General features: G+C 47.2%; 1 protein-coding gene across 1 annotated transcript in view; it reads left to right on the forward strand.

Moving 5' to 3' along the window:
- The window catches only part of Itpr2 (inositol 1,4,5-trisphosphate receptor type 2), a 423,811-nt gene that overhangs the window by 13,813 nt on the left and 385,045 nt on the right, over positions 1 to 24,953 (forward strand). The window contains exon 2 of the mRNA XM_028891637.2: positions 12,511 to 12,581. Within this exon, the coding sequence (XP_028747470.1) occupies positions 12,511 to 12,581 (71 nt within the window). The remainder of the gene's footprint in view (positions 1 to 12,510; positions 12,582 to 24,953) is intronic.

Raw genomic sequence — 24,953 nt, forward strand, 5'->3', positions numbered from 1 at the left:
TTTAGAGAGTGTTCAAGGTCATTGCTAATATCAGGGACATGACCACTTAAACATTTGCTCTGCAGGCTGAGTTTTTGGCTTTGGCTGTGTTTTCTAAGAGAGCGATTTCAGGCCTGGATCTTTGCTGCGGGTGGAGAAGGCAGTGGAAGGGTTGGATTTTGTCATTTTTAGGATGCTCCACGGTGACTTGGAGTGACAGACTGTAAGAGACGTTCATTTTAAGTCAAACCGAGTGTCAAAGCGGGAGGCTCAGAATCAGCAGCTGTTCAGGTCAAGTGTCAGAGAGGGTTTTGACAGGCGGAATTCCTTTGGCAGTGGACACCATAAGGTTGGTTCATAAACACTTTCTGAAGAATGGATCATGCCCTAAGTTTGATCCTCAGCACTGGAGAAATAAAAAAGACAAAAAGGAGAGCTTAGCATCTCTTGGAGATATCTTCAAAACAGCAATTATAATAGGCACCCTTTTGTTGTTATTTAAAATATTTGTGTGTGTGCCTCTGCACACACGTGTTGGTGTGGAGGCCAGAGGTGAGCCTCAGGTGTGCTGTTGACCTTGTCTCTGGCACCTGGGGCTGTCTGCCTAGGCTGCCTGGCTGACTTTGAACCCGGGTCCTGATGCTTGTGTGACAAGTACTTTGCCCACTGACCTGTTTCTCCAGCCATAGTCTAAGAGATTCTAAAGAAATGTCAACAGTATCATAAAATTTGAAACATATGTAACAAAATACTTGTTAATATCAGACTCATCTGGTTATTCCTACAAATTCCTTTTCCCCTTCTTTCTTACTAGCAGAGGACTTGGATTTGTAGGTGGTTAGGATAAAGACCGCATTACTCTCCCATTCTGTCCCCTCCTCCTCCTTCCCCCACAGCTGGCTGTGGCCACAGACTACATTTCAGAGGAAGAGGAAGCCCTGTACCGAAGGCTTAGTGCCTCTCTCCGATCAGGTGTTGGCAACATGAGCGTGGGAAGGAGGCGTCCTGGGCCACAGAGATGAGGCCACTATAGCTATATTAGAATTCCCACCAAGGCTCCAGGAAATGAACCTGTTCCCCAGACGCCCTTAATCCCGTCTCTCCTGTATTTACCCGAGAAAAGGTGGCAAGGATGGGTGGCCAACGGCCAGAGCACGCCTTCTGTACCAGCTATAGATGGGTTTGGTCTAGTGGCTGAGAAGGTTGCGTGTGCGCGTGCGTGTGCGTGTGCGTGTGCGTGTGCGTGTGTGTGTGTGTGTGTGTGTGTGTGTGTGATGCACGCCTTCTGCACCAGCTATAGATGGGTTTGGTCTAGTGGCTGAGAAGGCTGGTGTGTGTGTGCGTGTGCGTGTGTGTGTGTGTGTGTGTGTGTGTGTGTGTGTGTGTGATGCACGCCTTCTGCACCAGCTATAGATGGGTTTGGTCTAGTGGCTGAGGAGGCTGGTGTGTGTGTGTGTGTGTGTGTGTGTGTGTGTGTGTGTGTGTGACATAACATGACAACCTGAACCACTTTCCACAGAGGCACGGCAGGGACACCTCCTCTGCCCTGTGCTTCCCTTTAGATCTAGGAAAACCCAGGAATTTGGCCGTCCACCACTGTTTCTGAGGCTTTATTACTCTGAAGACTAAACATGCAGATTTGAATAAAATTTTTCATTTGCTCACATCTAACAAAATGTCATCAGTTCTCAGTTTAACTCCATGTTTTCCATGTTCCATGCTCTCGTGCTCACTCAGGCACACCACCTGATTTTCTTTTTAGTTGCATGGGCATTCTGAGCTTCACAGGACATTTCCTTACGTTTTCCCGACTGGTTAGTTTCCTTTCTCACCTGCAGCCATCTGTTCTTCATTCAGCTGTCACCTGTGACTTGTTTCTGGTCTCCAGACTGTGTGAGGACAGACTCTAAGTGTATCACAGCTGTGGTTTTAATTTTGATTTTTTTCTTTCTCTGGTGTGCTGTATGCATGTGTACATGTTCATGTGTGCGCACGTGTGTGCATGAGGGTATGATTTTGTGTTGAGGCCAGAGGTAGCTGTTAAGTATTTCCTCAATGGCGCTCCATTTGAGATGGAGCCTCTCACTGCTTCTGGAGCTTGGTGATTGGCTAGGCCAGCTGCCCAGTGAATTCCAGGCATCCTCCTGCCTCTGCCTTCCCAGTGCTGGGGTTCCTGGCAGCCACGCCTGGATTTTTATGTGGCTTCCGGATCTTCAAACTCAGGTCCTCACGCTTGCATGGACACACTTAACCTGCGCAGCTGTCTTCCCAGGCCTGATTCTGTCTCTGTGAGTACTGGGTTGTCCTCATTTAGATGTAAACACCAGGGCAGAGCGTCTAAGCTTGGTTTGTTGTAGTGATGTCCCCAGGGCCCTGTACAGCATCCATCAGATAGAACATATCCAAGAAATACATTGAATCAGTGCCCGGCGGCTGTAACATAAGATCTCGACTTTTGCCTTAGACAAATCTGGTTTCCAATTGTGTCTCCACTTATTCTCACAGCGTGAGCCTCGGAAGTTAAGTAACCCTGACACCTAGATTTCCTTATCTGTAAAATGGGATGCTAGTCCTGTCAGGAGATCAGTATCTCGTCTTGCTATGAGGTCAGTGACATCCACACACGTAAAACAGGCCTATAGCACTAGGCACCTGAACCACAAAGTAAGTGCATGCTGTCTTTCAGCCTCTGTAAGATCACATGCAAAGGAGTCATCACGAATTCCTCTGTGGCAGCTGAGCTGAGCTCACGCTCCAGGGTGCTGGAAGGAGTGCCATATCGTGAGATGGTGTTTACCTAGCTGTTCAAAGTCACGCTGCCTTATCAATTATTTGTTTTGGTTTTGATCTCGTGTTCTTCCTTATGCCGCCAGTGTGCATTTCTAAGTTGTGAGTGCTTGGGTTTATCTTTCAGTTCTGGTTTGATGCATATTGTCCTCCGATGTACTGCAAACACCCGGATTGTGTGAGTGTGAATAATCCCTTTGCTCGCTGTGTGCGCACTGCCGTATGCTCCCATCACATTTATGGCTAGAATTGCAAAGTTTGGTTACATTTTAAAGCTAATGTTTTTTACTTGCTAATATTTCCCCCTACCAGAGTATAGTAACAAAGAAACTATTTTTATTGTTTTATCCTTCTATTTGTAATTATTGTGCAGGTGAGTGGGTGTGGCATAGGACATGTGCAGAGGTTAGAGAACAACCTTGTGGTGTAATTTTCTCTTTCTACCTTTGTGTGGGTTTGGGGCTTGAGATCTGCAGCCAGCCTTTCACAAGTGCCTTTACTCACTGAACCATCTGGTTGTCCCTGTTCTGTTTTATTTATTGAGACAAAATGCATTTATTTACAGCTTTCAGGATAAAAATTTTCATACACACACACACACACACACCTCGTATCTCTGAGCTTTTGGCTTGTCCTAGAATTCAGAGTTCTGATCAAACTCCTGCTCCTGTTAGGGATGAGCAAAAACATTTATTTATGTAAGATAATTAGCCAGTTTACAAACCAATATATTTGTCTAGGAAAAAGAATGTCAAGTTTGAATTAGCAACTAATCAAATTATAATACTTCTCTTGGAAACACTAGTGATTTTAGACAAAATCACAGGGTTTGAGAGGGCTACAGGATGGGTTTTACTCCTTTCTCTCAGAGCTACCCAACCAGCAAATGTCACTCTGACTTTGACTTTCTTTTAGAAATACCTCAAAGGATAATTTTTCTTTTTTCCTGGAAATGTACCATATACGTGTGAACTCAATCGTTGGAAATAGACGGGCAGTGGTGGTGAAATGCTTTAGGGTCCTGAGGATGCAGTCGGTCCGTGTGGAGCGCTTGCCAAGCATGTGCGAGGCCTGGGATTGAGCCTGAGCAGGTTGTGAACCAAGTGTGATGCGTGTTTGTTGTCCCACTCAGGAGGCACGGCAGGAGAATCAGAAGTTCAGTGTCATGCTTTTGCCGAGTCTCAAATAGCCCAGGCTATGTAGGGAGTTTGAGGTTAGCCTGGGGTACTTGAGACCCAGTGAAAGTACTTCCTTTTTTAAAGTCTTGTTTGAAAACTTCTCTATGAGCAGCCCTTTCTGTTGGCTCACATCAGTTCTTCACAGGGCTCTGCAGCAGGAGGGCTGCTGGTGGGTGAGTCCGAGATTAACTGGTAATAGAACTGGGTTTGGAAACTGCTACACTCTCAGGTGTGACAAAGGATGACTATATCTGAAGATGCTAATTTTATTAGTCAGATATGATTTGGGGCACAAAAATGAGGAAATCCAAGTCAAATCTCCGACCAGAAGGACTTTGTGATGAGAGTAACAGAAAGTGTGCCTCCAGACTCCGAGCTCCTGGCCACTGCACCACCATTGCCAGCCTCGTTCCCGTCGGTACCCTGAGTGTGGTCCCCAGGGCCAGCCTCGTTCCCATCGGTCCTCTGTGTATGGTCCCCAGGGCCAGCCTTGTTCCCGTTGGTCCTCTGTGTATGGTCCCCAGGGCCAGCCTCGTCCCGTCGGTCCTCTGTGTATGGTCCCCAGGGCCAGCCTCGTCCCGTCGGTCCTCTGTGTATGGTCCCCAGGGCCAGCCTCGTCCCGTCGGTCCTCTGTGTATGGGCTGCTGGTCCCTTCCTCCTTCCTTCTCTTCTTCCTCTCAGATTGATGAGTGCCTGAAGCCCTAGAAACAGTCCACACACAGTATGTACAGTCACACTCACACAGTGACCTCTGCTGCAGTGGCTTAGACAGAGTCCCAGGAGGGTGAGCTGCTGGGGTTACAACCAGGTGCCATCACCTGCCGAGAGAGGGAGAAGAGCTCTTCTCCTTCCTGTAGTCAGGCTCGGTGGCCACAAGGAGGGACTCAGGTGCTGAGGAAGCAGAGGCGACACCACACCTCAGCCCCCAGCCTGCAGAAGACTGAGTTCTCTAGATCCTGAGGAAATGGGCGGAGTCACTAATCACCCAGTTCTTAGACTTCTCCTGAAGGTCGCTGCCCAGGAGGTCTGTTCTAGACCTGCTTCAGGAGCCGACTCCTGATGGGAGAGGGAGTGGTCTGAGACTGAGACTTGACATCGCAGCCCATGGGAAGCCTCAGTGGTCTGTGGCGTCTTTGCTTTGTCTTCAGCTAGTGAAGAGACTCAGGGACTCAGCTGCTGCTGAGGGTTGCAGAGGGAACCCAGTGGTTTGCTGTCCCTCAGTGATGCTGACGCCTCACTCTTAAAGTAGAAAGAGCTCGAGAAACAGTGTTTTCCTAAAAGCATATTGTTGATTAAGCATTTAATTATCGTGTGTGTGTGTGTGTGTGTGTGTGTGCGCTCTGACCACTTTGCCTATGTCTTCCCTTTCTCTTCAGCTCATCATAGTAACCTGAAGCTCTTCCCTGCTTGTCTAGAATCTAAATTCCACGAACATGGCAGTGGGTTGTCCTGTGGCCAGTCACCCGGTGACAGAAGCCTCGCTAAGTAGCCTAAGTTTCCTTTAGCAGACTTGGGATTTAAAAAACATTTTAAATTACAATTTTTTTTTTAGAATTTCACACACAAGTGCTACATTTACATAATAATTTCTACCCTTCCCTCTCCCCGCTCCCATGTTTCTCTCAAATTCATGACCTCTTCTTTTTTAATTAGTCTTGGAACTTTGAGACGGTGACCGGAAGCTTCTGCAGGAAATGCTTGGTGTTCCCTCACTCAGGGTTGCATTCCCTGGTTTTCTGGGTATCTAGATTTAGAGACATAGACACAGCGTGAGTTTCTTTTTGGTCTTCTCTGACTCCTGGGCTTTGAAGACACAGCTGGGCCAGTTTCTGTTTTGGTTTAGTATTTATTTATTTTATTTTATTTTTAACAAGCAGTGAAGTTTAAGGTTGTTTACCTCATTTCCTCTCTGTATTTCTCGTTTTAAATGGGGAAATAAAGGAGATTGAGTGATGCCCTGTGCCATGACTGCAGTGTAGCTTGAAAGTAGCTACCTAAAACAAGCTAGTTTTGTGGCTGGGTGTTAGAGAGAAGGCTGAGCAGTTAAGAGCTCAGGCTGCTCTTGCAGAGGACCCAGGTTCAGTTCCCAGCACCCACATGACAGCTCACAACCACCTCCAATGCCTTCTTCTGGCTTCCCGGCACATACATGCTACATATACATGTCTGCAGGTGGGCACTCATACACTTAATAAAACAAGTAAAACTTTAATGTGTAGATAGCCAATTATTTCTGCTTTCCAAATGCATTCCTGTCAATAAATCAATAAACACAATGTAAAATCAAGGACTTAAGGGCTGGAGAGATGGCTCAGCAGGTGGGGGGCCGGGCGGTGGTGGCGGCACACCACACTCACGCCTTTAATCCCAGCAGAGGAGGCAGAGGCAGGCGGATCTCTGTGAGTGCGAGGCCAGCCTGGTCTACAAAGGGAGTTCTAGGACAGCCAGAGCCGTTAAACAGAGATCTCAAAAAAGCAAAAAGCAAACAAACAACAACAACAACAAAAGACAAAAGTGCTTGTCACTCATGTAGAGGACCTGGGTTTGGTGGTTCCTACTCACACCAGGCAGCTCACAACTGTCCTTAACTCCAGTTCCGGGGGATCCAATGCCCGCTCTGGCTTCTGCAGGACCGCAGGCTCATGGTGCCTATTCAAAGCAGACATGGATGCATCTGCATAAAAACCTATGTAGAAAATTAAAAGGAGAAAATGCCGGGTGGCCAGGTGTAGTGGCTCACACTTGAAATAAAGCAGGTAACTGAGGACGTGTTATGTCACTAACTAAACTCTGAACAGCGAAACGGTAGGCGAGAAGACATGGCTCTCATGACTGTCCGGCAGATCTGGAAGGAAACAATCAAGAACAGTGACTTCTGTTGGTGACACTGAGTCCAGAGTGAGCTTTGGCACCATGCTTCTCTCACAGGCCTTCCTCAGGCAGAAGCAGAGTGAAGCTGTGAAGGCTTCTTATCCTTCTGGCTGATCCCTGTGCCTCCTGGCAGGAGATGCCACCAAGCTTCCACCGTTGTGGCCTTTCAGTGACAAAGTCCTTAGTGTGCCATTTACAGACCATGGTCGAAGGCTCATCTGTCTCCTACTGCGTATTTTCTCACCTAATTTATAATTAGGGATGGCATTAATGACTTAATGCCCAAAGCTAAAACAACTTAAATGAGGAAGGCTGGAAGTATTGGTTTAGCAGAGAGGTAGATTTTGTCGTGAATCTGCTTGTCCCTGGTGACTACTTGTGGGATGAGGTGACTGTGTGGAGGGCTGTCCCTTTTTTAATTAGAATGTTGGTGGGAAATCTTCACAATGATAAGGCCAATGAACCTTAAAAACAGTTGCTCAAAGATCGTAGCTTAAAAAAATATAATGAGTATATTTAGCTCAAAATCCACTGAACTATAGGCAACCCATGACTGATGAGAGAGTCAGCCTTGCCCCAGGGTTGAGCTCCCTAATTGGTTGTTCAATACAGAGAGGTCAGCCCTGAAACCATATACACACTCAACAAAAACAGCATTGGCTGGTTGTATTGACATATTTGTACATAGATATCATTTATACATAGGTAATCATAGTAATTGGAGAAGAAGAGGCTATCAATTTGAGAGTGGGGGGTCTTAGAAGGAGTTGGAGGGAAGGGATTGGGAGGGGCTGGAAGGAGGAAAGGGAAGGGAGAAAGGGCTGTAATTATGTTTAAATTAAAATTTAAAAATCCATTGTAAGGAAGGGAATGTGAGGGGTCGGGAGATGGCTCAGTGGTAAAGTGTCTACTGTGCAGGCATGGACAGTGCAAGTGTCTACAAGCTTAGCCCTGGTCTGCGTGGGTGTATCAGGTGGAGACACCTAGTCAATGAACTTCAGGTTCAGCGAGAGACCCTGCCTCAAAAACACATTGGAGAGCCATTGGCGGGAGACAGGTGATTGGCTTCCACACTTGTAGGTATAGGCCAGAGTGAAACACATGCATGTGTAATCCCACCCCCACCCCCCAGGAAATGTGAAAGCCAGATCAAATGAGAGCACGTATGTCACAAGATTTAGTTACGGAGCACAGATGGTCTCCAGGGATGGTGTTTTCTGCTCATGTCTCCAGGGGGTAGAAGATTGTTCTGTCTTGGGGAGAAGAAGGAAAACCCTGCTGTGTTGGGTAGTTTTCTGTCCTCTTGACAGAAGGTACAGCTGTCTGAGAGGAGGGAGCCTCAACTGAGACAATGCCTCCATAGGGTGGGCTGTGTGCAAGCTGGTGGGGCGTTTTCGTAGTGATTGATGGGGTGGGTGGGAGACCATTGTGTGTGGGGGGCACCTGGGCTGCTGGTCCTGGGTTCTATAAGAAAGCAGGTTGAGTAAGCCAGGGGGAACAAGCCAGTAAGCAGCGCCCCTCCATGGCCTCTGCTCAGCTCCTGCCTCCAGGTTCCTGCCCTGCTTGAGTTCCTGTGCTGACTTCCTTCAGTGATGATCAGTGATGTGGAAGTGTAAGGCAAACATACCCTCTCCTCCCCAGGTTGCTTTGGTCATGGTGTTTCATCACGCAACGGTGACCCTGAGACACTTACCGAAGTCAAATGCTGGTATTCCTAGGGAGAGGAGTGAAGGTGAGGTGCTTGTGTGTACCCGTGAGTTAGCTGCTAAGACTGACGCAGTTCTCATGTCCCTTAGATTCCTGGATCTTCAGTTTCAGGTGGCTGTAGTATTAGTTGGCTCTGAAAGTGAATTGGCCTTTAGGAGCTTAGAAGTAGGAAGTCCACAGGAAGAGCCTCGGAATCTGTGTTTCCCCGAGGCTGTTTCGAAAAGAAGGGAAAGTGGTGTTTCCTGTTTTCTTTCTTAACCAGAGGAATCTGTTCAGTATCAGCGTAGAAGAAAAGCATTTTGTAGATGAAAGGAACAAGTGTGGGGCAGAGTCAGCCATTCCCTCCAGGGACAGGCTCTCAGGCCAGAGGGACGCCAGCGCTTCCCCTCGCCTTATCTTCCCGAAACTATCTTTCTCAGATGTGAAATTCTAAAAGTGAGGTGTACAACTTCCAGGAAGCCTTTATCATGCCAGTCTGGGGCCATCTAGAGCTCTTAACTCTTCCCATGCTGCACCTTGGCTCTTTAGTTGCATTTAGTGCAGCCTGTGATCCCAGCCCTTGGGAGGTGCAGGCAGGAGGATCGGGAGTTCAAGGCCAACCTGGCCCGAGCTGCATAAGACCGGCCTCAACTCCCCTCCCCACATACATAAAAGCTAAGAAGTACATATGTTCATATGTAGGGTATGGAGACTTTCAAATAAAGAGAGGAGAACACGCATAAATCTATCTACAGATGGTGGCAGTGAGCCTTCAGGCCACATGAAGATCTTTCAGGAAGACAGCGGTGTAGCTCCTCCATTCCTTCATCTTCATACACCCATGTGGGCTCACAAGCGTCCCTGCTCTGTCTTCTCCATACACTTCTACTGAAGCACTAACATTTGAGACGTTCTTCCACTTACGAAGGGTTGAGGCATTTTGAGCTGTTAGTTTTACTTTCCGAGGAAAAACCCAGTGAAAGTAGCCAGCTCTGTAATGTATGTATGGTAACAGACAGTGGTGTTTCAGGGCTGTGCCTGTGGAATAGAGGAGCTCCCTCTCTGCTCTTCACTGAGGTCAAAAGATTAAATTTGTGTTAAGAATTGCAAAACTTCAAAAAAAAAAAAAAATCAAGCCCTCTTGACCACAAGGTATGCTAATGCTCATGACTGTGGCCCCAGAGGCCGGACAGTGTGTGGCTCATAAGCAACACGAGATACTTTTTGTTTTGTTTTGTTTTTGAGACAGTGTCTAATGTAAGCATGTAAGCTCAGACTGTCCTTGGTTGGTGTTGAACTCTTGATCTACCTGCCTTCACCCCCTGGGATTAGAGGCTCACTCCACTAAGTTTGGCTTTAGGAACAGCTCGCTGCCTTTTGATTCCTTCTGTGTCGATTGGAGGTGTGTCTTGAGGATGGCAGCTTTTCCTTTTTGATCACATGTGACTACATTTAGTTGTTGGGAAATGCTGGAAGTTTGGTGTCTGCATGAGACGCATCTTGCTTCTCTGCTTGACCCTTTCCGGCAGTCCCTAGAAGTGCCCTGGTCTTGGATCGCCTTAGAAACAGTCACCTGCTTTAGCTTTAACGAGGTAGCTTCCATCCCGTCCAACTTTCTGGAAACACACGTCGCTTCTTGCGCTGTAATGACTGTGGGAATCACTCTGCAGCTGCCAGAGGTTTTTCTGGCCAGGGAACTTCTCTTGCCAACTATTTTCTCTAAGAATATCTCCCTTTCATGTCTGCTCAGCCAGGAAGTGATAGCTGTGTCTCATGTTCTCACTGTTTTGAAGACGGCAGTGTGGTTAAGGGAACGGGACGGGTAGGTGCTGAGCTCCAGACCTCGTCCCCAACCGCAGTCTCTGAAGGTTTTATAGGACAGAAAGTTCCTGGCTACTTAATGCTCTGCTCTGTTCTGTCCTGGCACTCTTCCTGGCCGGGTGATTTTGGAGGTCTCTTATGTCATCTGTGTCTAGAATATATGATGTCAAATACATGGTTTTCTCAGGGGTGAGTCTGAATCTTTGTGTCGTTGGTCCCTTGTTTTACCTTTCTTCCTGAGGAGGGAGCCTCAATTGAGAAAATGCCTCCATAAGACTAGGTTGTAGGTGAGCCTGTAGGGCGTTTTCCTAAGAAGTGATCAATGCAAGGAGGGCCCAGCTCTCCTGGTGAAATCTATTCTATTTCCCCTCCCCAGGGAGATCCTTGCGTCCCCCTTTACAATAGCCACAGACAATATAAAAAAATATCTTGGGGTAATGCTAAGCAAGCAAGGAAAGACCTGTATGATAAAAACTTCAAGGCTTTGAAGAAGGAAACTGGAGAGGACACCAGAAGATGGAAAGATCTTTCATGCTCACAGAGATTAACATAGTAAAAATGGCCAACCTGCTGGGTTTTCTAGTATCAGTGGTTGAGTGTATCTTAGAATGGACAGACCGACGCTCCTTACTTCCCCCCACCCTCCTTCCTTCCATTATTTCCAAACTCAGTTCCATTTTTCAGTCTTTAGGATGGAGTGGTCAGTTTCTACAGAAGTTTTGTCAGGAGCAGTGTGGCTCCTTAGGCTTACCGGTTTTATGGAGGCTCTGGGTAGTCCAGACCAGACCCTCTCTACAGAAGTGCCCTGCATTTTGATGGACTGCTTTCGGCCCCATTTCTCTCTAAGGCTGCTCAGCACTGAGATTAGGGGAGGAGCTCCATGACCCTCAGTCAGAATGGGAGGCACAGAGATGGGCTGGGTGTCACCTCATGTCTATAATTTTTATGTGCCCTAAATAGGACTGATCTTTTTTTTTTTTTAAATAATTATGTTTTGAATTCTAAACATATCTTGGCTCCTTAGAAAATCTGGTCTTTCTTTCATGGCCATTTTGTCTAAGTCTGATGCTGTGATATACTCAGGGCTGCTCGAAGCCTTCCCGATTCCATGCCAGGAACTCCAGTTAGATTGGGTGGTAGTTCGGCTTTGCTCCTTCTGGACGCCATCCAGCTTCCCATTTCTAAGAAAGCACCATCTAAAGACCCCACAGGAATTTCTGCATGCCTGGCAGCTTGTGTGGATTCTCTTGGTAACTAGATAAACCAGGAACCAAAGTTTCATGTTTGGGTTTTTATCCAAAGTGAATGGAATCGATGCACTGGGAAGATTCTGGTTAATACCAGAATGAAAAAGGACGAAGAGGATAGCTGATACTTGGACACCTTCCTTTGTGTGTATCCAACTCACTTCGTAGTATTATGACAGCGCTTCCTCTGTGTTTCTATATGTACATATGTAGAGGTGTGTGCATGTGTAAATGTACATATTAAATTATTGTATTTATTCATTGGCAATTTCATACATGAGTGCAATGTATTTAGATCATATCCAGTCCGAGGTCCTCCCCTCACACTCTCTCTGTCTCCGTGTCTTCCGCCCAGTGTCATTCCACCTCTTCATCCTTCGATCACCCACGAGTCAGTTAGCGCTGTCCAGTACTTGTGCAAGAGTGTAGGGCCGCCCGCTCCAGTCTGGGCAGCCTGCTAGGGCTGCACCTCTCAAGAGAAATGACTGTCTCTCGGCAGCTGTCACCTGCTAGCAGCTCTTCAGTTAAGGACCGGGCCTTGTGAGCCCCACTGCTCCCATACTTGGAGGAATATTGCCTGCTTGATCATAGGCATGTCATTTTAAACACACACACACACACACACACACACACAGTGTGTGTATGCAACCTTGCTGATTGGTTAGTGCTTACTTGCATAACGTCCTAGGGTCAGGGCATTTCCCTTAGTGGGGTTTTAGACAGCTCAGCTGTGCTTGGTGGCTGTCAAGGTCATAGCTGATCTAACCAGTTTCATACCACTTAATGCTTCCTGTTCTTTGTGCAATCAGATCTTTTTATGAATCTAGGACTCCCGAAAAGTTTCTGAGTATTCAAACTGTAAATATTTACCCGATGTCCTTGTGTGGAGTGTGGCTTCTGTGTGTGATGATGCTAACAGTACAAACATTCTTTCCCTTTAGGTTGGTGGATGACCGGTGTGTGGTACACCCAGAGGCAGGGGACCTTGCTAACCCACCCAAGAAGTTCAGAGGTAAGAAAAAAATGTAGATAGTGTTACCTAAGAAGGCATTTCATTATTTCATGTCTTAAGGTAAATAATGTTAAAATTGTACTCAGGGTGTCACTGAAGATTATTTCCAGTTCCCCATAGTGTTTGGTTGTTGTTAAACTTTGAGTGATCTATGATGAAGAATTATCTGAGTTTTGTTTTGCAATGTGACATCTACACACTGACAACAAGTCCTGGCAATTAACCATGAAAGATGACCTTTTCAAGCCAGTTAATAAGAACTAAGTGCTACTTATTTATAGATATCTGTGGCAATCATATTATAGTGTTATAGTGTTTTACTGATAGCTTGTTGATTATCTTTATGAATGTTCCATGTTGCACAAACGTAGCTTTAACTCACACCCAGATGATGTGTGGTAACTAACTGTTGTCTTAGAGCTTGGTTCCAAGTGACCTCTGAGAAGCAGCTTCATGGTCTCCTTGGCTGAGAAACCATTTGCAGCAGCAGGTTTATTATAACTCAGCTCCTGCAAAAGGATTAATAGGACCTGTAGAACATTCTAGAAAATGAAAAGTAGTGACTAAAACAACATAACAACAGCACACAAACATTAAACGTTAGGATCCACATATAGGAGAGAATACATGATGTCTTTCTGAGCTGGAGTGCCTCACTTAATACATGTCTTAGGTTTCTTTTCTTTTCTTTCTTTCTACTTTTTGAGACAAGGTTTCCCTCTGTAGCATGACATGCTGGCTGTCCTGGAACTCACTCTGTAGATCAGGCTGCCCTTGCACCACTACTTGCCAGGCTTTGACCAAAAGCAACTTGGGAGGAAAGGGTTCATTTTAGCTCACAACTCTTGGTCACACTTGGTCACTGAAGGAATTCAGGGTTGGAATTCAAAGCAGGAGCTGATGCAGAGGCCATGAAGGAATGCTGCTTGCTCCCCAGGGCTTGCTCAGTCTGCTTTCTTATACAACCCAGGCCTACCTGCCCAGGGTGGCACTGCTCACAGTGGGCTGAGGCCTCCCATATCAACTAATTACGATAATGCTTCAGAGACTTGCTTACAGGCCAATCTGATGGAGGCGCTTCCTCAGCTGTGGTTCCTCTTCCCAGGTAACTCCAGCTTGTGTCAAGTTTAAAACAAAACAAAAACAAAAACAGCACCCCCTCCCCCCCACAAAAAAAACCAAAATGAGGACAATATAATAATGCCTAGATCCATCCGTTTCCCTACAAATTTTATAATTTCATTTTATTTACAACTGAGTAAAATTCCATTGTGTATCTATGCCACATGTCATTATCCATTCATCTGTTGACGGATACCTGGACGGTTCCATTTCCAGGCTATTGTGATCACACCAGCAATAAACATGGATGTGCAAGTATCTCTGCTGTAGGCTATAGAGTCCTCTGAACATAGACCCAGGAGCAGACAGCTGCATCATGTTAGCTTTATTTTTAATTTTTTTGAGAAATTTCTATATTGATTTCATAAGGCTGTACCAGTTTACACTCCCTTCAGCAGAGAACAAGAATTCCTCTTTCCTTGAACTTCTTTTTCATAAAACTTGTTTTATAGTGTGTCTGCATGCACACGTGTGCTCCCAAGTACATGAATACGTGGCATCTGTGTGCTGCCCCCACAAAGGCCTGAGGAGGTGTTAGATCTGGGGTTGTAGGTGCTTCTGAGCTGCCTCCCGTGGGTGCCGGGAACTGAACCTGTGTCCTTTACAAGAAGAGCAAATGTTCTTAACCACTGAGGCATCTCTCCAGCCTTGTCACTTGCTTTTTTCTTTATTTCTCTGATCATAGCCATTCTGCTCAAATGAGACAGAATCTTAACGTTTTCATTTGTGTTTTCCTGATTGGCTAAGGATGTTGAACATAAAATGCTTATTTGTATAATGATAGTTTATGTTTCTTCTTTTGGGAACTATTTATTTCATCAGCCCATTTATTGGTGGGCAGTTTTGTTTCTTTGTTCAGTTGTCAGCTTATCCTAGTCAGGGTTTCTATTGCTGCAATGAAGCACCACGACCCAAAGCAAGCTGGGGAGGAGAGGGTGTGTTTGCCTTACACTTCCACATCATAGTCCATCACTGAAGGAAGCCTGGACAGGAACTCAAACAGGGCAGGGACCTGGAGGCCGGAGCTCATGCAGAGGCCATGGAGGGGTGCTCTCTACTGCCTTACTCCCCATGGCTTGCTCAGCCTGCTTTCTTATAGAACCCAGGACCACCAGCCCAGGGATGGCTCCACCCACAATGGGCTGGGCCCTCCCCCATCAATCTTGAATTAAGAAAATGCCCTACAGGCCTGCCTACAGCCAGATCTTATGGATGCATCTTTTCAATTGAGGTTCCCTCCTCTTCGATGATCCTAGCTTATGTCAAGTTGACATAAAACCACACAGCACACAATTCTTCATATATTCTAAGTTTTTAACTTCCCTGTCTGAGATATGGCTGGTGAAGATTGTCCTCCATTCCATCCATTCATTCTGCTGATGGTTTTCTTTGCTGTGTGAAAACTTCTTAACTTTTTGTAGCTCCATTTCTTCATTGTTACACTGTTGTGCTGTTGGAGAGTCCTGTTTTGATGGTTCAAAAGAGAATAGTTTAAAAGGCAAACTGGGACAATGCAGTGTTTGTAACGGGGAAAGTCATGAACGTCAGAGTTTCACGGTATTGTCTGAGGGCTGTGTCATCTAAAGTGGGTCACCTGTCTGGAGCCTGCGATGGCGTCTGTCACTGTCCCATGAGCATTCAGCTGGATAGCAAGAACAGTGTCCACTGGTGAGGGATTGTAGGCCTTTCTGTCTTCCTAGAGACAGCCACTGAAGACATGTTTTGTATCATTATACAAATGTAGTTAAGTTATAATAGAAAGGCATAATGTGTTTCCATTAAGATGTTATGCTTTGCCCCTTACAGCCTACCCTCTTCTGGGACAGAATTTTTTTTTCATTTTATTTTATTTTTCTCAGTCATTAAATTTTACCCATAGAAGACTGCTTCTTTTCTCCTGAAAACAGCCATTGGATACTGTGGGCTGAGATATCCAAGCTCTCTCTGGGATTACGTGATCAAACTTGGTTCCCAGGGGTGTCCCAGGTCTTTGTTCTGTGAGTCTCAGTAGCCTGATTCCCTGTTCTCAGGGGGATTTTCCCTTCCCACAGAGCAGGTTGTATGCAAGTACAGGTTATCCTGGAGAACACGAAGGGTCTGAGCCAACAGCTCTGTGCCCAAGAGGCAAATAGATTCAGATGCCTGGGCCCCTGTTATCCAGTGGACAGGGCTTCAAGGTGTGAATCACTCTGAGCTGGAGCCTGGCTTTCCTGTAATCTGACTCTCAGCTCCCCACCCTGAGGGTGGGCTCTCAGTTCCTGCCTCCACTTTAAAGTTAAACCATCTGTCTCTCCATTTATCACCAGAGAAGGGTGTCCTTTCCTGTCGGGACCAAGAGATCCCCTTGTCTGAGAACCCAGCTCTTCTCTAAGATTTACGGATTCTCATGCCAGCAAAGCCCAGAGCAGAAGTCTCTGAGCTTGGCTTGCTTCTGTCCTGGTTTCCCCAGCGGCCAGGAGCAAACTCTCCCTGACGCTGCAGTCCAGCCTTGGGCAGTTTGTGGTTGCAGCTTTGCCTGCATCTAGTCTGCTGCCTGTGTCTGTTTCTCCTGCCCTCCCATCCAGCCGGAACAGCCATCGCAGGCCCCAGAGCTGATTCCGGGAATCACAAGCCCAGCGTGTCAGACTGCTCTGCCAAGCTCCCAGAACCATGTTTCTTTCTTAGATGCTATGAAGGGACAATAGCCATCATCACCTTGGTTCCTCTCCTCCAGCCGAGCATATGCTGTTCTTAATTTGAACAGTTTTCATTGTTCAACAGTGAAATGTGACTCTATCTCAATTCCTCCAATTTCTTGAGAAATTAACTTTTTTAAGAACTAAAGTTACAAATGGGTTAAAGTGATGATTTTTCCAACTATGCATAATTGTGAAGTTTCCTAAGGATGTGTCATGAGAATTTTTACTTTTAGAGAGGATCTAGGCAACATCTACCACCTTCCTTCTGAAGTGCCAATGGCAAACCAGACTTCTCCCTGGGGAACCCATGAGTTTATTGGGCTTAGGTACAAAGCATGGGTGAGGAGTGACTAGTAGGAGAGTGGGTGACTTAAATTACTGCCTCAGAAGGTCTGCATCAGGCATGGATGATGACTCCTCTGTGTCTGTGTAGATGGAGTTCCCTGCCTGCCTTCAGTCTCCCAGCCTGAATACTCAAATCCCTCCCCGAGCCCTGAGGCCTGTACATTAGGACAGAAATGTGTGCCACTGGCCAGCTGCTTAGGCCAGGGTTCAGTGACCTCCCACCTGCTCCTTCTCTGAAGGAGTGTCTGCAGTCCGTCAGCCCTGCGGGGATGATCTGCAAACAGGCACAGCTGATCTGATGAGGAAGACGGCAGTTTGACATCACAGCGGCCTTGTCAACAGAGAAAACCAAGTTGTTAACAAACTTCCAGAGGTCCTTAAAGCCTAGTGTACAGTTAGCTTCAGTAGAAATCACACAAGGAGAGCGCTGTGGAAAGAAACAGAGTGGCTTTGTGTTAGGTGAGCTAAGAGCCTTTGCTAATTAGATTCTTGGTTTTATTTATTCAACTTACTTGATTTTTTTTTTTTTTTTTTTTTTTTTTTTTTTTTTTTTTTTTTTTTTGATTTAGGGTCTTGTGTAGGGCAGGGTGACTTTGAATTTGCTATGTAGCTCAGGATGGCCTTGAACTTTGATGCTCCTGTCTCCACCTCCTGAGTGTTGGGATTACCAGTGTGTGCCTGGCTTTCTCTGTTTTAAAAAAATAATTTTGAAACACAGTGGTAAAGGCACTTGTTCAAGGGAGAAACCTGCCTGTTCCTTTTCTCAAATACGTGTGTGTCAGCTACGTTTCTCCTTGTGGCCAAATGCCTAAGAAACCGACCCCAGGGAAGAAGGGTTTACTCAGCCCGTGGCTGAGGCTTGCATCTGTGGAGTCAGGCAAGGCAGGACGGCAGGAACAGCTTGGGACCGTGACAGGAGGATGGGGGAGGTGCTTGCTCACATCTGGGCAGATAAGAAGCAAAAAAAGGGAATTGTGGGCATTCTGCTGGCAGTCTCTCTTTCTTGGTTCTATTAGTCTGGGGTGAGCCACATTCAGGTTGGGTCTCCCTCCTCTGTTACAGCCTCACAGACACACCCAGATGTGTGTCTCCTGGGTGGTCCCAAACCCAGTCAGGCTGACAGTGACGGGGAGACACCCTGGCTTGTGTGTCACGAGCCATTTGTCCACACTAAGACTTTGCTATGTGTGTGCTGCTAGTTACTAAATTCCAGACCTCATCTGGATTGTACTGGTTTTTCTACTCTTGCATTTTTCCCAGGATCCCTGCTGCATTTGGCCGCCTTGTCTCTCTCATTTTCTCGAGGTTGCAATGACTCTTGAGTCTTTATTGCCTTTGCCCTGATACTTTTGAAGAGTAGAGCCGGGTGTTTTATTGACTTTCTTTTGGTTTGGCTCTTTCTGGTGTTTTTGTTACAGTTCACTTAGCTGGGGTTAAAGTCTGGAGGCTCCAGCCACAGAGGTTATGTGTACTTCTCTGTGTCACACAGGTCATGATGTCAACATGACTTATTACTAGCCTTGTTTTCTGAGGCACAATTTCACATTCCTGGTGTTAAGTGAAGAGAGTTACTTTCATTTATGTTGTGTTGGCTTTACACTGCTTTCTTTCCTGTTTCCCTTTTGTGTGTCTCCCTTTTCTAGAAAACCCTCTTGCAGAGTGCAGATGTACAAGTGTCTGTGGGTGCCGGTGTATGGTCTTTTTTAGTCAGGAGGAGAAGCTGGCTTACATGACAGTCAGTAAGAGAGGTTTACGTGTCCTTCTGTGACCCTAGCGGTGAGGAAACAGACGTGATGGTGGAACCAGGGGACCTGTCCCCAGGAGGGCCGTGGAGAGAGGAGATGGCTCATCAGGGTCCCCGCAATGTTGAGCTTTTTGGACTAGAATGTTCCGATTCTTGGGATTCTGTAGTTGTTGACCCAAGCTTATTTCATAATCCACCAAGTTGCTGCCAGGGCCACACTCCTGGCAAGCGGCGGATGTTTAGAGGTCATAAGTCACAGGGCTTCAGGGGCTGGAAGTTAAAGGAAGAGTTTCTTTTCTGTGCAATGAAAAAAGCAGGTGGCAAAAAATTAGGGGCTTGGGTGTGACCAACGCGAACATTTTAACCTGCTTCCTTTTCCAGTGATTATAGAAGGCCTTTGAAGGCATGGCCTCGCCTTTGCCTCCAGTCATGGAGGTTACACACTCAGGCACACAAATGAAGACTTATTAATGGGTACATGCATGGTCAGGTGTGTATGCAAGTGTGTGTGTGTGTGTGTGTGTGTGTGTGTGTGTGTGTGTGTGTGTGTGTGAAGGCCAGAAGTCAAAATTAGGTGACTTCTTGTCTCTCTTTCCACCATATTTTTTGAGACAGGGTGTCTCTATGAACCTGAGCCTCTCATTTCAGACAGCCCAGTTGACTTTGTCCCTGAGGCCAACTGTCCCAGTTACAGATGTACATTTTTCACATGGGAGCTGGGGATCTGACCTCTGCTCCTCAAGCTTGTGTGGCAGATACTACCACAGAGCCAACTCCTTAGGCTGCAGGTGCTTCACCTTCTATGTAGCGGAGCATACCAGCCTTTTCTAACACAACAGTTACATTCACTGCCTCCATCAACCCAACAGTTGCTTTGCGGAGTTCCTTCAGATTTGGCATTCATATCATTTTTTATTTTTATTTTGAGATAGGGTCTCACATCCCCAGACTTGCTATATAGCAGGAACTGGGTTTGAATTCCTGCAACCTCCACACCCTGCGGGAGGGACTCAGAGCGTCCGCCATGCTGACTTCCTGCTGTGGCTTCTTCTCTTTGTACACAAAGACAAACTGTTTCGAGTTTGAATCCACTAACCTAACTTCTTGGGCATCTGCCACTTCCATGCGGTGTCGCGCTCAGGCTCCGCTCAGGCTCCTCTGCTCAGGCTCCGCTCAGGCTCCTCCGCTCAGGCCCCGCTCAGGCCCCGCTCAGGCCCGGCTCAGGCTCCGCTCAGGCCCCGCTCAGGCCCCGCTCAGGCCCCGCTCAGGCTCCGCTCAAGCTCGCTCAGGCCCCGCTCAGGCCCGGCTCAGGCTCCGCTCAAGCTCGCTCAGGCCCCGCTCAGGCCCGGCTCAGGCCCGGCTCAGGCCCCGCTCAGGCCCGGCTCAGGCCCCGCTCAGGCCCGGCTCAGGCCCCGCTCAGGCTCGCTCAGGCCCCGCTCAGGCTCCGCTCAGGCCCGGCTCAGGCTCCGCTCAGACCCCGCTCAGGCCCCGCTCAGGCCCCGCTCAGGCCCGGCTCAGGCCCCGCTCAGGCCCCGCTCAGGCCCGGCTCAGGCCCCGCTCAGGCCCCGCTCAGGCTCGCTCAGGCCCCGCTCAGGCCCCGCTCAGGCCCGGCTCAGGCCCGGCTCAGGCCCGGCTCAGGCCCGCTCAGGCCCCGCTCAGGCCCGGCTCAGGCTCCGCTAAGGCCCGGCTCAGGCCCCGCTCAGGCCCCGCTCAGGCCCGGCTCAGGCTCCGCTCAGACCCCGCTCAGGCTCCGCTAAGGCCCGGCTCAGGCCCGGCTCAGGCCCGGCTCAGGCTCCGCTCAGGCCCCGCTCAGGCCCCGCTCAGGCCCGGCTCAGGCTCCGCTCAGGCCCGGCTCAGGCCCGGCTCAGGCCCCTCTCAGGCCCCGCTCAGGCCCCGCTCAGGCCCCGCTCAGGCCCCGCTCAGGCCCCGCTCAGGCTCGCTCAGGCCCCGCTCAGGCCCCTCCGCTCAGGCCCCTCCGCTCAGGCCCTGCTCAGGCCCCGCTCAGGCCCCGCTCAGGCCCCGCTCAGGCCCCTCCGCTCAGGCCCGGCTCAGGCCCCGCGGCTTCCTTGTTTTGTTGTCAGATTGGTGCGGTCCAGATTTGGAGTTCAGGAATCTGAGGGTAATGAGGCCATGCAGCCATCGTCAGGTCACTGACCTTGGAAGCAGGGCTGAGACCAGAGCCACGGTTCATGACCCTCCCATCTTTGAACTTCGTTTCCCTGGAAATGCTGCCTCTTGTTCACAGCCGCACGAGGGAGTCTGAACCTCTTCAAATTTGTCTCAAGTGATATTTCTGCAGCCTTTCCCCGATGGTCTTGATATGTTTTAATTCTTTCATAGGCCGCCAACTACAGATTCCTCAGAAATTTCTCTGGCTGTCATATGGCCTTGTTTGTTTTCTGCCCAGGTCACTGTTGGTTAGTTTGACACTTAATATGCACCAAGGACTAAGCACAGTACAGCTGAGTTTATTCTGGGGAGAAGCCATCTTGGTCTGGGAGACTACATTTGCAGCTCAAGGGAATTTCTCACTTGGATTTTCCGGTGAGCCCCAACTCTGATGTAATGACTTTTTGCTCAGACCAACAGCTACCTGGATCTGTACGAGGGCCTTTTAGCATTCTTCACAGGGTGTTAGTTTGACTGTAGCTACTGGGCATTTATGGAAGTCACCCTGATAACTGCTGTCTACAGCTAATCCCCTGTCACTGAAACTCCTAATTGGTGGTAGAAATGGGATAATAATGAGTTCATTTTCCTTAATGAGTTTATTTTCTTCAGTGAGATTTCAGGGAAGAGCTAAAGGGTGAGGAGACATGGATTCCAGTGCCTGATTGATTTTCCTGTGGAGCCACAAATGATTACAGAAATCGTGCATTTTATAGTGCTGGAGAGATGGCCCAGTGGTTAAGTGTACTGGCTGCTTCTGGTACCCACATGGTTCCTCACAACATCTGTAACTCCAGTTCTAGGGGATCCAGTGCCCTCTTCCCCCAGGACACCAGACACATAGGTGGTGTACAAACACACATGCAGGCAAAGCACCCATGCACATAAGATAACATAAGTAAATCAAAGCACGTAGTGGGCATCCAAAGGAGAATCTTTGGTTCTGAGTGGGAAGGAAAGGGTGGTTTGGGAAGTCCCATGAATTGTTGAGAGCCTCACAGTAAATTGTGTAAAAAATGAATACTTCATGAACTTTGATTAATTTAATTGTTAAGGTTAATTATCCCCCCTTTGAGAAAGAAGTGAGGGAGGGGCTGACAAGATGGCTTTGTGAGTAAAGGTGTTTGTTGAACAGGCTTACAACCTTAGTTTGGTCCCGAGACCCATAAAAATCTGGGTGGCCCGGCAGTGGTGGCGCACGCCTTTAATCCCAGCACTTGGGAGACAGAGGCAGGTGGATCTCTGTAAGTTCAAGGCCAGCCTGGACTACATGGTGAGTTCTGGTACAGCTAGGACTACACAGAGAAACCCTGCTTCGACAAACAAAACAAAACAATCTGGATGTGGTAGCTCACTTCTGTAATCCACCTCTCTTATGGGCAGTGAGAGGCAGGGACAGGAGAATTGTCTGGAAACATGAAGGCCGGTTAGCCTGGGGCACACAACCGCAGAAAGAGAGATCCACCTTGGCAAGGCTGAAGGCAAGAACCAACTCCTGAGAGTTGTCCTCTGACCTCCACATGTATGCTGTGGAATGCACAGCTGTACCATACAGCCATATCTTGCACACACATACAGCTGACAATAAAGAAAAAATAAACTCATGTTGTAAGTTCATGTGTCACAGTCTCCCTTCAAGTTGCACGTGCAGCTATTAGTCTAAATCCCTACTATGAATAAATATCACGAACTGAGAATTTTAATAGCTAAAACTACAATAGAGAGTTTCGGGGGCTGGATCAGCAGTTAAGCACACTTGTAGAAGATCTGAGTTTGGTTCCCGGCACCCACATGGGTGGCTCACAATTACTTGTAACTCCACCTCTAGAGGATCTGACATATTCTTCTGGCCTCTATGGACCACACATATGTGCATAATTAAAAACAAATCTTTTTCCTTTTTAAAGATTTATTTTGTGTATAGGAGTGTTTGCCTGCATGTATGTATGTGCACCATGTGTGCAGTGCCTGCAGAGGCCAGAAGAGGATGTTGGAGCTCTTGGAACTGAGTTACAGGTGGTTGTGAGTCACTCAAGGTGGGTTCGGGGAACTGATTCTGGTTCCTCTGTAGGAGGAGCCAGTACTCTGAGATGGCACTGAGCCATCTTTCCAGCTCCAAAACAAGTCTTTTCAAAAAGGTGTTAAATGTGGAAATTCTCAGCTTTGAGTGCTTAAAGTGGTCTCTCTCTGTGTGTGTGTGTGTGTGTGTGTGTGTGTGTGTGTGTGTGTGATTTCACAAGTCTAGTATCATCCTATTTTACCCAGGTGCATATCATACTTTAGGATGGGAATTCCATGCTTACAGTTAGCAGTCAGTAAGTACGGTGGTGGGCTTATAATCTTCCATGCTAGACTGTCTTGGAGGCAGTCAACAGAGATCATGGATTGTACTCTGCATAGTGTACCATGTGAACTCATTGCTACACTCCAGACAAGTTGGAGATAAATGTAGTTCTCAAGGAGTTTATAATCTAATGAAGGAGATAAGAGATGTATACAAATAATTATAACTCAAGGTATGAAGAGATAAGGGCTAAATAAAAAGCTATGGCGGAGGTATTGTGGGAGGACGGAGATTTTAACTTCCTGCTTTCAGTGCAGCTGATGCTTCTTAGTGAGGTTGCACTTTTCTTGAAAGGATTGGACCTGAGGGAGGGACACCTGGGATTTCAGGCCTACGATGCAACTTTTCATGAAAAACTTTTTTTTCATGAAAAGCTCGGAGGACAGCTCTCAGGAGAATGTTCTCTGCTTACTACAGTTACTATCTAGGGGTAATGCCTGGTGTGCGTGGCAGCATCCTGATGCCTCTTTGGACTACGATAGGGTTCGGCGAGCCTTGCTGTTCTGTTGAACAGAGATGAAAGCACCAGGAGCCACCACTGTAGATCTGGTCAGAAGCAGGTGATCATTGATTACATAAGAGCCTACCAACAACTAATATTTCTCTAGTCCTTACTGTATGCCAATTGATTTTCTAATTGCCTTATATAATGATATATTCAGCTCCATCTAATGAACCATATTTTAATAAAATTGTGTTATCTGCTGTAACAGAAATCCAAAGCCTCCTCTGTAAAAACAGATCCAAAGCTGTTCCAATGGCGGTGTGACAGACTTTTCCTGGGGAGACAACAACATATATGTCTACTCACCCCAGAAAAGGAACCCACAACAGACCAAAGTAACAATTGCACCAGTGTCCAGCTTGGTGAACCAGTGAGTTTTATTGGGGTTACTAACAGAAGTGTGGGTGAAAGGTTACTTACAAGGAGCAGGGATAACTCAAAGCAGCTTCCTCTCCAGAAAGTGCATCACGGCACAGGTGACGATTGGGAGCTTCGTTCTTTCTGCAGTTTGGATGCTCAGGGTCTCCACCCTCAGCAACTATTTAACCCCTTTTGTAATGTGGGGACAGACCCTAGAGAATCCTCCAGGCTCTGATTCTCTTCAGGTACCTGGACTTTAGTTTACCTCCAGTTTACTACCGAGGACTCCGGGGGCAAATGTTTCAATTTGGAGAGAATGCTGCAATTCAGAGGAACAGGCCATGTGACACCAGTGACTTATATAGGTCAAATGCTTATTTATCTCTCCCTTAATAGTTGCTGGGGACTGAGCTGGGACAAATTAAATAATAAAACATTTTGCAGAGCCTATCTAAACTTACCATACTATAGGCATGCTTAAAAAGATTTGTGTTTGGGCTGGAGAGATGGTTCAGTGGTTAAGGAAACAGGATGTTCTTCCAGAGAACCCGGGATAGGTTCTCAGCACCCACAAGCAGCTCAGATCCATCTATAACTCCAGGTCTAGGGGAATCCAGCACCTTGTCCTGGTCCCTGAGGGTGTCAGGTACTCATGTGGCACACAGACATACATGTGGGCAACATACCCATTCATATAAAATAATAAGATAATTAAAAATTTTAAAGATGTGTGTGTGTGTGTGTGTGTGTGTGTGTGTGTGTGTGTGTGTGTGTGTTCAGAGTGTCTATGGAGGCCAGAAAAAGGTGCTGGAGCCTCTGGAGCTGGAGCCAGAGGTGGTTGTGAGCCACTCAGGTGCTGGAAACTGAACCTGGATTTTCTGCAAGAACAGCAAGTGTTCTTAACAGCTGAGCCATCTCTCCAACTCCACGATAGGAATATTATAAAATGTCCAACTGGCTCAGTTCTTATATTCTTCTCATCATACATAAAAGTATGCCCAGAGGGAGGAAGAGTGTTACATACCTATTTATTATTATTTTAAATTTAAATTATTTTGAGCCTTTCATACCTGAGTGCTGTATTTACATTTTTCAACCTTCTCTC

Source organism: Peromyscus leucopus, chromosome 3 (assembly GCF_004664715.2).
Source record: "Peromyscus leucopus breed LL Stock chromosome 3, UCI_PerLeu_2.1, whole genome shotgun sequence".
NCBI lineage: Eukaryota > Metazoa > Chordata > Mammalia > Rodentia > Cricetidae > Peromyscus > Peromyscus leucopus.